Here is an 11,398-nt window from a genome sequence, read left to right on the forward strand (position 1 = left end):
CGCGTAGGGACCGCCAATGCCTTGTACCCAGACATTGTCGGCTCCGTACGAGCGCTCTAAAGCATCTGCGAGAGCCGGACCCGTAGTGGCTCCCTAGTGATAGGTTAGTCGTGTGGCCACATTATGACTTGTTGAGGAGAGAGCTGTGCCATATTTCCTGCCTCAGTGCTAGCTCTGGCGAAGATGAGAATGGCTCGTGGGCAGGGTGCTCTGCCATTCTCGAGTTCCGACCGAGTGTTTGGATTTGCTTGACGAATGCTGAGCTCACTTCCCAGAGCGATAGAGACAGGGGAAGAAACAACCAAGGCGGCGAAGATAGCGATATTCAAGTGTTTCATAGCGGATGGCAGTGTTTCGAATAAGACTTCAATGTAGAAAAGAGGACTTAGGGTTTATTCGAAAGATCGTGTAGGTACGAATGAGCTTTGGATATGCGGTGCAAACGTCCTGGCTTGACTACGGTACTTATATTCTGTGCTTTAAGGTGTATTGAAAGCTTAGTAGGGCTCAAAGTGTAATTGTACTCGCGTCAGCCACTTGGCAATGGTGACCGTAACTTCTCAGAAATCCGAAAGATCTCGGAAAGTCTCCGTTGATGTGAGGTCTTAGACACATTTTAAGACTCGGCCCGTTCTCGGATAGATACGATCGCGTCTCTTGTGGGACACAGTAGTCGAATTGTAACATATTATTCAATTGGTGTCTTAGTCCAGCTACTGTGCGAATGTTCTAGACGCGCGGCCATCGGTGCGATCGCGCCCAAGGCCGAAAATTTTCGGGGATTTCACTACCGTAATCAGTGAGCACATGTAGAGATTCAGCATGGATGGGCCTGGAGGGTTCGGCCCGTCTTTGGACGAACATACCAACACACAGGCTGCTCATCCCGAAATTTTACGGACCTGTTTACATGACGTTCGTACAGCACTAGACTTGCGCTGGTGTCGGGTGTATCGGACGTACAGTACTTGGTCTCGTCATAAGAGGCTGATCTCCAACACAGCCCCTTGGTGCTTACCAATATTCGCCCTGACAAGCCGCCGAAGTTGCTGAGTGATCGCAGAGGAATAGAAACAATCGCAGTCATATGTATAAATATACATAGCAGAATGCACACACTGGGTACCCGGTTAATATCTCAGTTCATCAGCATGCAGTTCTCCATGAGGATCCTTCGCCTTGCAGCACTTCTGCTGCCTGCAGTAAGGGCTATTAACATGACCTTCTACAACCCACAGTGTGGGGTTGACTACGCTTTTGGCCCGTTCTACGAAGAGTAAACTACCTCTTCCGCTCGTTGTCTCCCTTCCACCGTTCTCTAACCCCGTGATAGGCTTCTCTTCCAAGCAGAAACCCCTACATCAGGATCCAACTTCACAGACTTCTTTACCCCCAATGGTACTCTGGCTGTGTTAAACAACACCGCATCAGGTATTGAGAACGTTGGGGTGCTGATGGATGCTATGCTACCGGATGATGGGTCGGTTGTCTGGAACGTAAGTTGCTCCCCTCCAGAACAGTGCTTGAACAAGAAGCTAACGTGAACGCTCAACATGTAGCACTACCCAAACATCACGTTTGTTGCCAATGAAACGGATACAATCAAGACTTACCAGCTCAATGGTATCCTGCACATAGTCGCGGCGGGCGAATGTAGTACAACTTAGTACGTATACTCTTCTGAGACACCGGTGGATCTTATCCATTCTCCACTTCCAAGCTTGACTCTGACATGGAACTCAGTTTCTCGACCCGCTTCACGGTAACGAAGAATTTGATGACTGGCATTCCGAACTTGCAATCTCACTCTGGAAGCTTGGTTGAATACAATGGTTTTCGTGTTGATGCTTCGGAGGACCCGTGCTTCGCGCGATACTGAGCATGAGTTGTGGAGTGGAGAGGTCGCGGCATGTCAACCAACCGTAGGGTTCCACCACATAGCACCCAAAGTTCTGGAATTAGGTGCAGACATAGAAACCATAGGCCCATGCGCACTTCACGAGGCAGCCTTGGCTTGCGAAATGCTGCCACTGGAATAGCTTCTGGAGAATGGAGTTGACGTGAACGCGCCGGGCGACAAATATGCTAATGCCAATATCACTACTGTCTTAGTAAATGCAGCCAACAGAGAGTACTCTTTCCAGCCTTATGATACCTTGGAACTGTTGATTAAATATGGTGCGGATCTGGAAGTGCATAGCCCAGCAGTCCTTGAACTTGCGATTGCGAATGACTGTGACGATGATGTCATAATGTTGCTAGGCGGCATCGTTGAGGTGCGTAAGGACACCGAAGATTCAGAAGAGGACAGCAAGGAACAGGGCGGAGAGCAAAGTGAGGAGGGGGACAGAGCATCCTTCTCCTTGCGAATTCTCCTATATAAAAGAATCTGTTCGTTCAGATCGTTAAGAATTGTGGACCTCGGGAAGTTGTGACTGGCTCAAGCTGATGCGTCATCGCAGTACTATAGGATAATGAAATAGATAAATCAGACGGAAACCATAGTATCGTGAGCCGAAGGCGCACAGAAGAGGATGGGGAGGATAGTGAGGAAGACAATCAGAAGCAATGTACAAGAGACGATACCAATTGTTAAGAAGTAACAGAAACGCCGCACAAAAACCCTCACATCCCTCTCTGATTGCCGCGACATGTTATCTATTGACCGTCCGCATTCTCATAGCAAGGGAACCAGCACTCGAAGTTCTGCGTATTCGGAGCACTTCCGTCGACGACCTTGCAGAAGGGCAGCGGTTGCCGATTTGGGTCCGTATCGGGGTCAGTCCATGGGCCCCGACCATTACCCTGCATATCGGAGTCCCAATCGAAGAGGTTCACATTGACATTGTTTTGGCCCGGTGCGTACTCAAACTCCAGCGTGCTACCAAAACTGCCGGTGCGCTTGACCTGCAGGTCATTGGGAAGGCCCTGAAGGTTGCATGTGTCGCCGTCGTTGGGCAGGTTGCACCCAGCTGACGCCGTGTCCTGGTTTGCCCAGTCGCTGAGCTTGACGTCCTTGATCGTCGCGTCGCCGTCGCGCGTAAAGGCGACGCTACACTGGTAGAGTTCTGCGTAGACTGTGTTGGACAGCTTGTACTTGTTGTCATCACCCGCGCGGTTGTAGTAGCTGCTAAGTTTGCCTGTAGCGAAGGTCTTCTCCGAAAGCTCGAATTGCATGCCGTCGGAACCGCAGACACCCCCTGGATTAGGGTTCGGCTGACAGAATTTGAGCTTAGTCTGATCAGCACCCGTGATATCGAACTCCACGTCGAAGTAGTCGTCGCGGACCATGCCCTGGTTCCTTACAATCGCACCCAGCTTGCCGCCGATAGATCCGTTCTCGCCACTTGGCATGCAGCGTAAACTGTTTGGTGCCAGTCTGTTTGGATCGCCAAATGGATATTGCTGGGACAGTGCAGGTGGCCACTCATCACATTAGTATTCCAGCGGACCTGCTGTCTTATCGCTGAACTTCTGACTGAACGGAAATTCACCACAGGGGCTATAGCCTCCAGCAGAACAGCCAGAGGCCTGTCGGTTCCTGCCATTCTTACCGCTGTTGCCTCCGGGCCCGATGTACACGACCCTGTTTGGATTTTGTATTGGTGGATTGGTATACGGAGCCTACCGCAGACATGGGTTGGTTCTCGTTGAGTTGGTTGAGCTGGCAAACACTTACCACGCAATTGATGTAGTAACACGCATTGTTGCAAGCACCTTCTCCACCAACACAGGTAATTTTCTGAGGACCGAAATCCTTCCCAGCGCGCTTCTCAAACATCCTGTCTGCCCGTCCAGGTGCCACAATGGCAGGCACGTTGTTTCCCTGCTCCAAGCCCATCGATACTTGGAGCAGCAGAGCAATGGCCGCGATGTAATGCATAGCGGGTGACGGAAGGGACTTCCTTTGACGAAGAGGGTATCGAAGCCTCCGAATGCTGGTGAAACTTGCAAACTGCGAACAAGATGTGAGAAAGAAGAAGAATGATAATCAGGGCAAGTATGAGGTCGGAGAACAGTGCTGGTGGTGAAGAGTCACAAGTTCGACATTCCAACCTCTTTATACCATCGCGACAACATCTTCAAATCAGCCCATCCCATCATCATCGTCAAGGTACTTCGATCCTGGCGGCTAAACCTGGGGGCTACATACTGCGTTTCAGCAACACCTCATACTCTCGAGATGCTCATGCTCGACACAGCTTTCAGGATTCCGTCAGCATAGAGTTAGTGTCGAAGTCAGCCAAGTCAATAAGCCCCGAGATGTCTTGCGTACAAAGGACGCCTGCCAACTCACTGGTACTCCTACATGCGAGAGTATTCTTGTACTCTGCAAGGCCGCCAGCAACCCGGGCTGCGCACGACTAGATATAACGAAGGAAGGATCGCAATCCCCGCATGCGATCGTGAGTAGTGTAGTCGTTATTCGCTGCGCTGGAAGTGTTTGCAGTTTGAAGTCCCTAGTCTGAGCTTACGGTGCAGGAGGTCAAAAATAAGGTGCGGCGCAGCGGGTGGCCCCACGTAAGCATCCGCTCCGCCTCACTGCATGCATGCGCGAACGCCAGTGACGTCAGAGAATAGTAAGACCATTAAGGGCGCAACTTGGCCGCAACAACAACTCGGCAGCCTTTGCAGCTTTCGCATTCCAAATCATATACACCACTCCATAAAACGAACATGTCCGATCCACCCTACGCGCTCTTCGTCCTCGACAAAAGCATCACCAACGAGGTGATTACCACCAGATCCATCCATCATGTGCCCGACACTAACAACCATAGTATCTCAACTCCGTCCTTGAGCGCGCTTACCATGGCGACAGCGACTCGGGCTGGAATTTCTGGGTCGCAACCGATTCCTACGATGACTTGCCCGCATGCCCCGAAGTTCACAAGCCCCCTCACGCCGGCGGCACTGAGCCACCGGTCCCATCCTCCTTTGTCTCACCCTGGCTCGGCAAGACGCCCGAAGACTGCGCAAAGTGGCTACAGGCGATGCCGCGCACCGAGTCCACGGATGAGAAGAAGTACGTCGTCGACACGCCTGTGAATCCACAGTACTTTGTATTCCTGAACGAGTTCTCAAAGGATGAGGACTTAGTGTTTGTCGCGCGCGTTGTCAAGCAAGATGGGGAAGAGATAAGAGTGGAGTATTTTCCGCAGTCTACAGACGAGGTACAGATGATGATGTGGACGAATTGGCAGTTCGACGAGAGAGCAGGCATGTACCAGCGGCTGTGTCTTAGCAAGAAGAAGCCAGATCGAAGTCAGTACAAGGGACTAAAGGCCTAGAGGTAGAGAGTAGTGAATACTTACTAAAAAACAAATGCGTTTATTTCTCTAAACGTACTTCTTTGCACGTATATCTTTACACGTATATCTTTACACGCACTTCTCTACCCGCACTTCTTCGCCTAAACTTCTTTATATACACTTCTTTATATACACTTCTTTACCTATATATCTTACGTATGGAGGCGGCTTCCGATCTTTTAGCGGACCGTCATCCATTTGTTGTTGTTTTTTATTCGTAATCTATTCCCTGAAATTAGCAACTACTTAGCACCTAATCCCTATACTAACTGCGACCGAACCAACTACGACCAAACCGACTACGACCGAACTAACTACGACCGAACTAACTACAGTGTCTGTGCACGTAATGCCTAGGTTCGCGTAATGCCTAGGTAATAACACTATAACCTTCTAAGAAAAGAAGCTGTAACGCTACTAAAAGTTATAATAAAATTATATAAAGCTAGGTTTATACTATATAGCCTTATAAAGGTTTTAGCTTATTTAGAATATTTTTTAAGGGTATAGATTAACCGCGTTCTAGTCTTTTAGGGTAGAGCTACTAGTATAACTACTAGGGCTTATTTAAAAGCTATAGTATTACTAATATACTTCTAACACTTTATAGCTATCTTAGGAGCTTATAAGGCTTTATACTTACTCTTTTAGGATAGTTATATAGCTTTTTAAGAGTTATAAAGTACTTTTTAGCTATCTTTTTAGCTAACTCCTTCCTCTATACTTCCTAATATCTCTCTTATTTAATATACTTTACCTTAAGTAATTAAAGCTTATAATAGTAGGTTTACTCCTTTAGCTATATTATCTCTATATTTTAAAGTTATTATAATATAGCTTATTATTATTATAATACTTTATTATCTTAAGCTTATTAAATATACTTAGGTAACTAGAAAATAGCTCCCCTATAATACCTCTAAGTACCCTTAGGCTATAAGGTATAAAACTTATTATTATACTTCTTTTTAGTAGCTAAAGACTCCTTAAGGTCCCTTATCTCTCTTTTAAGGATACTATTTTAAGCTATAATATAGTATAAATATTATTAAAACTTCTTAATATTCTTATTACTTTAATCTTTTACTATATAGTATATAATAGACTTAATCTTAAGCTAGTCTTCTCTACTAAGTATAGAAGTTAAGCTTTTATCTAAATCTAATACTTCTTTAGTAAACTTCTTAAGTATAGTATCTAAGTTAGGTAAGTATATATTAATTACTTTAAATAATCTTTTAATAAGTAGATATTTAAAAGTACTACTCTAAGCTCTCTAAAAGAGTAAGAAGAAGTCTCCTTTACTAATAAGTAAACTATAGCTTAATTAAAGAAAGTTTATTAGTTTAGATAAATAAGTAGTTAAGAGAGGCTTAAATATCTTAATATTAAGTAGTTAAAGTGTATAGGTAGTATAAGATAGAAATATAGCTAATAGGATCTTATTATTATATAGGATCTATAGCTATTAAGGAGTAGTAATTAATAGCTAGTTAAAGTATACCTTTTAGTCTCTTTTTTAAAAAACCTCTTTAAGATAAGTTAACTTAAAAGTATTATTACTCTAACTAAAAAGAGGTAAGGTAATTAAGACTAAGTAGTTACTTACTTTAATAGTATCTATCTAGCTAAGTTAAATAGCTCTATTAGCTCCTTTAAAGATAAGTAAAGGACTTAGAACTAAGCTATCTAAATAAATATAAATTAAAATAGTATTATAAGGTAATAAGAAGGATCTCTCCTTAACGTAGGTTATATAGTAAGAGACTATTAGGTAACTACATTAGAAGGTAATAATTAGTATAGGGCGCTAGTTACGTAATAGATATCCTACTAAGAGGAGCTATCCTACTAAGGATAGGATAGTAGGCCTATATAAGATATTAACTATTATAACTATCCCTTAGAAGATTATAACTAATAGGATAGTAGTAATAGTAATAGATAAGGTAATAGGAAAAATAATATATTATATCTTATTATTATATTTTTTATAGTTAACTTAAATAGTTTATCCCTTACTTAGATTATTAACTAGTTATTCTATTATTTATAGAATTAGTATTATTTATCTCTTAGTTATAATTATAACTCTTTTCTACTTAATTATTCTATACGCTACCTTATAGACTATTACCTAAGCCTAACTTACCTTAGTATAGACTAAGTTTAGAGAAGTATAGTACGACCTTATATAATAAATAGTTATCTACTTAATTAAGCTATCTTAAAGAGCTAAAGTTACTCCTTTTTAGTTATAGAGTACCTTATTAAATACTTACTTTATTCTATTAAGTATTCTAAGTTAAAATCCTATTTTAATTATATTAAATATATAAGTTAGTATAAGGTTATACTTTATAATCTTTTTATATAAAAGCTTAAAGTATATACTATACTTAGCCTCTAAATTAGCTTTATACTATAACTAGTCTATCCCCTAACTATACTAAGTAATAAGGTTATCTAAATACTTATTTATAAAGTAAGTAACTTATCTTTTTTAACCTCTTTTCTAGCTAAAGATAAAGTAAATTAATATATTATTATCTTTATAGGTAGTAAATATTACTTAGTAAGTATCTTAATATATTATATAAGCTTAGCTTTATATTATAAGTAGAGGGATTAATAGCTAATACTATAAGGTTTTATTTTACCCTAATATCTTTAAGTAAGTATATATTAGTTAATATTATACTTAGTAATAACTTTTATATATAAGAACTTATCTCTTAGCTTATATAATTTAATTTTTTTAATTACTTATTAACTTAGATTTATATTAGTAGAATTATAATATACTAAAGTTATAGTATTATAGTATTCCCCCCTAGGACTTAGCGATAGGGCCTATAGTATAATCTGATATTATATTACTAAGAAATTTTAAAACTAAGCCTCAACTATATTAGTATATCTAGAGGTCTCTTTTTACCTATAATACCTTTCTATCTACTCTACCTATATTATACTATATATATACTTATATCCTAGATTCTTATTAACCTTAACTAACTTTATAAAATAGCTATACTACCTTAACGTCCTTACTATTATAATTACTACTAATACTACTTAGAGATTAAGAAGCTCTATTATATTATAGTAATTATAGTTATAGTTATAGTTATAGTTATAGTTATAGTTATAATTATAATTATAATTCCCTTTAAGTAGCTATAAAGCCTATATATTAGTAGTAGTACCCTTATATATTACTACTATAGCTACTATAGCTATTAAAGCTATTATAGCTATTATACTATACTTATTACTATTATATACCTAAATCCTATTATATTATATCCTAAGCCTTCTATATTATTAAATTAATTATCTACTACTTATACCTATCTTAGCTCCTTAATAATATCTATAATATATAGTAGCTAGTCCTTAAAGTCCTTATTATAGACCTCCTCTAAGTACCTATACTACTTATTAGTTATTATAGTACTAGTAACCTATATATTATATATATACTAGACCTATATATCCTAAAGAAGAGTAAATAACTTATTAGCTTTATTTATACCTTTACTAGCTAGTATAATAGTAGTACTTATAAAGAGGACCTTCGTAATAAATACTAAGTCCCTAAGTATATAGTTAAATTCTATTTTAGTAAACCTATAAAATAGGCTAAGAGATTAAATATAAGTTTAGAACTTATACTTAAGGTTACTTTTAAGGGGGTTAATCTTAATAATAACTTTATACTTACTATACTACTTAATAGTAGCTACTATAGTTACTAAGAGGGCTACTAAGCCTTCTAAAACTAAGCGCTTTATACTTATAATAATATTATATATAATAACCTTTATATTAGAGATACTAGAGTTACTAGAGTTACTAAATATATTAGATATATTAAAGTATAGGAGTTAAGAGAAGAAAATTTAAGTTACTTAAATATTTCTTTATTCTTAAGTACTATAGTTATAAGCTTAGGTATAAGCTATAGACTATAATTTAAAAATTCCTCTTCTCTTTAATATTACTATAACTTTCTAGAACTACTTAAAGTTTAAGGCTTTAGCTTTAACTTATTTATTATTAAATATATATAGCTATATATAGTAAAACTAAGTATTTAGGAAATATACCTTTACTATAATTTATTATAGTATCTTTTAATAGTATTATACTTATATCTTTTATTAGTATATTTATTATTTAATTAGTATTATATTATTAGGGGTAAGTATTATATAAACCTAACTATTATATATATAAATATTATATATAATTTACTAATAATTTTCTTTATTTTCTAAAAGTAGGGGGGTATTATTAAAATATAAATTTAAAAAAGTAAAAAGTAGCTATCCCTCTACTTATTAGTTATAAAAGTTAATAAAAAAAAGATAAAGTAATAATATAATTTAAACGTTAGACTAATTAGTATTTTAGAGTAGTAAAGCTCTAATATCTATATATAAAAACTAAAGTTAAAAGAATTTACTAAAGGTAACTAAAAAGATACCTATTAAACCTTAGAAGGCCTAATAGGGATTACTAGTATTAGTTAGTAATATAATTATAATTTATTATAAAGGGAGGAGGATATAGTATTTTTACTATAATTAAGCTTACTTAGAATTTTATATATTTCTATAAAAGCCTAGTTAATTCTAACCTTTATACTAATCCTAACTTACTTTAAGTATCCTACTATATATAATTAAATTATACTATATATAATTAAATTATACTAAATATAAATATATAGAAAATAAAATATTATATATTTCCTCTTTATCCTTATCTAGGAGGTCTTCTAGCCTAGCCTAAAAACCCTAGCTAAATAGGTACTAATTTATATATCTATAAGTATACAATATACTTACCTTATATATACTAAGGAGCTACCTAAAGTAGTCCTTAATAAGTTAGATAAGTAATTACCTAAGTTCTACTACCTCTTATTAACTAAAATAGTAGATAATATTAATATTATTAATACCTTTAATATTAGTAATATTAAAGTAGAAGAGATAGTAAAGAAGAGTAAAATATAGATACTATAAGATATAGAGGAGGTTCTCTATAAGGATTAGATTAATAATACTAGTAGTAGTAAAGTCCTTATAGTTAACTATCTTACTATCTTAGTATTAGGAAAGAGATTAAGTTAAGAGAATCAGACCTAGATATAATAGGAAATAAGAAATATTAATATAATAAGCTAAAGCCTAATTAACTTATTCCTTAATAGTATCTAAGTTATATATCTAAGGTATATAGTTTATAGTTAATATATCTAAATAATACTTAAACTAAACTCTTAGACTTTAGACTAAAGGATAATCTAAGCTAATATTAATTAACTTTTAGGATAAGGTAGCCTATAGTTCTCTTTCCTATTAAATATAGTAATAGTATACTTATATATTAGCTCCCTAAGCGTAGCCCCTTATATTTTATATTTAATCCTAATTAGTAGAGCCTTACCTTAAGACTTTATTAATGTAACGTATATTAAGCTCCTTAACTACCTCTTCTATTATAGATAAGTAGGTTAACCCTCTATATAAGATTAGTATTACTCTATTACTTAAAAGGCTTTTAGATAATAACTAAGTATAAGCTATTATAAGATTACTAGCTTAGGATAATAACTTTATAAGACGCTTAGTTAACGTATAACTAGCCTTATATAATGCTAGCGCTAAATATATATTAGGTAGCTAGTAGACTCTAGTCTATAAGTAAGATACTATTTAGAGAAAAGCCCTACGTAATACCTTAGTATTACTAAGGTATAGGTCCTACTACTTATAAAAAATACTATAAGGTAGTAAGTAATAATAATTAAGAAAAGCCTATAATCTCTTTTAAGGCTAAAGGGGTAAGTTTAGTTAGCTATAGTACTAGAACTATCTAAAGACTACTTAGAGTTATTAGGAAGATAGTTATATAAGCGCCTACTATATAAGTCCTATTAGTCCTCTATTAAATAGGGTATAGGCTATAATACTAAGTTAAAATACTAACTAGTGTAAGAATTATAAGTATAAGGTAACTAGGTTACTAAAAGCTATAGCTACCTAATAACTACTAAAGGTTATTTAGAAGGG

General features: G+C 36.8%; 3 protein-coding genes across 3 annotated transcripts; 2 read left to right on the forward strand and 1 right to left on the reverse strand.

Annotated features, from left to right (window-relative positions):
* Positions 1-1,134: 1,134 nt before the first annotated feature.
* ACET3X_007216 (uncharacterized protein) lies at positions 1,135-2,120 on the forward strand. The gene is made up of 4 exons (XM_069453432.1): positions 1,135-1,276; positions 1,334-1,496; positions 1,560-1,666; positions 1,744-2,120. The coding sequence occupies exons 1-4, from the start codon at positions 1,152-1,154 to the stop codon at positions 1,877-1,879; spliced, it is 531 nt and encodes a 176-aa protein (XP_069305984.1). The 5' UTR covers positions 1,135-1,151; the 3' UTR covers positions 1,880-2,120.
* Positions 2,121-2,658: 538 nt separating this feature from the next.
* On the reverse strand, positions 2,659-3,883 carry ACET3X_007217 (uncharacterized protein; the record flags this gene model as incomplete). The annotated part of the gene is made up of 3 exons (XM_069453433.1): positions 2,659-3,346; positions 3,581-3,624; positions 3,680-3,883. The coding sequence occupies 3 exons, from the start codon at positions 3,881-3,883 to the stop codon at positions 2,659-2,661; spliced, it is 936 nt and encodes a 311-aa protein (XP_069305985.1).
* Positions 3,884-4,625: 742 nt separating this feature from the next.
* On the forward strand, positions 4,626-5,331 carry ACET3X_007218 (uncharacterized protein). Its single transcript, XM_069453434.1, has 2 exons — positions 4,626-4,731; positions 4,782-5,331. Exons 1-2 carry the CDS (start codon positions 4,678-4,680, stop codon positions 5,289-5,291), a joined length of 564 nt encoding a protein of 187 aa, XP_069305986.1. The 5' UTR covers positions 4,626-4,677; the 3' UTR covers positions 5,292-5,331.
* The last annotated feature ends 6,067 nt before the right edge of the window (positions 5,332-11,398 follow it).

Source organism: Alternaria dauci, chromosome 6 (genome assembly GCF_042100115.1).
Source record: "Alternaria dauci strain A2016 chromosome 6, whole genome shotgun sequence".
Classification (NCBI taxonomy): Eukaryota; Fungi; Ascomycota; class Dothideomycetes; order Pleosporales; family Pleosporaceae; genus Alternaria; species Alternaria dauci.

Excerpts from the sequence above, each read along its gene's own strand:
- ACET3X_007216 (XM_069453432.1), top strand. The coding sequence starts at position 1,152 with ATGCAGTTCTCCATGAGGATCCTTCGCCTTGCAGCACTTCTGCTGCCT. Across the intron at positions 1,497-1,559 it reads ATGGGTCGGTTGTCTGGAAC|CACTACCCAAACATCACGTT; the intron begins GTAAGTTGCTCC and ends CTCAACATGTAG. Across the intron at positions 1,667-1,743 it reads GGCGAATGTAGTACAACTTA|TTTCTCGACCCGCTTCACGG; the intron begins GTACGTATACTC and ends CATGGAACTCAG.
- ACET3X_007218 (XM_069453434.1), top strand. The coding sequence starts at position 4,678 with ATGTCCGATCCACCCTACGCGCTCTTCGTCCTCGACAAAAGCATCACC. Across the intron at positions 4,732-4,781 it reads ACAAAAGCATCACCAACGAG|TATCTCAACTCCGTCCTTGA; the intron begins GTGATTACCACC and ends TAACAACCATAG.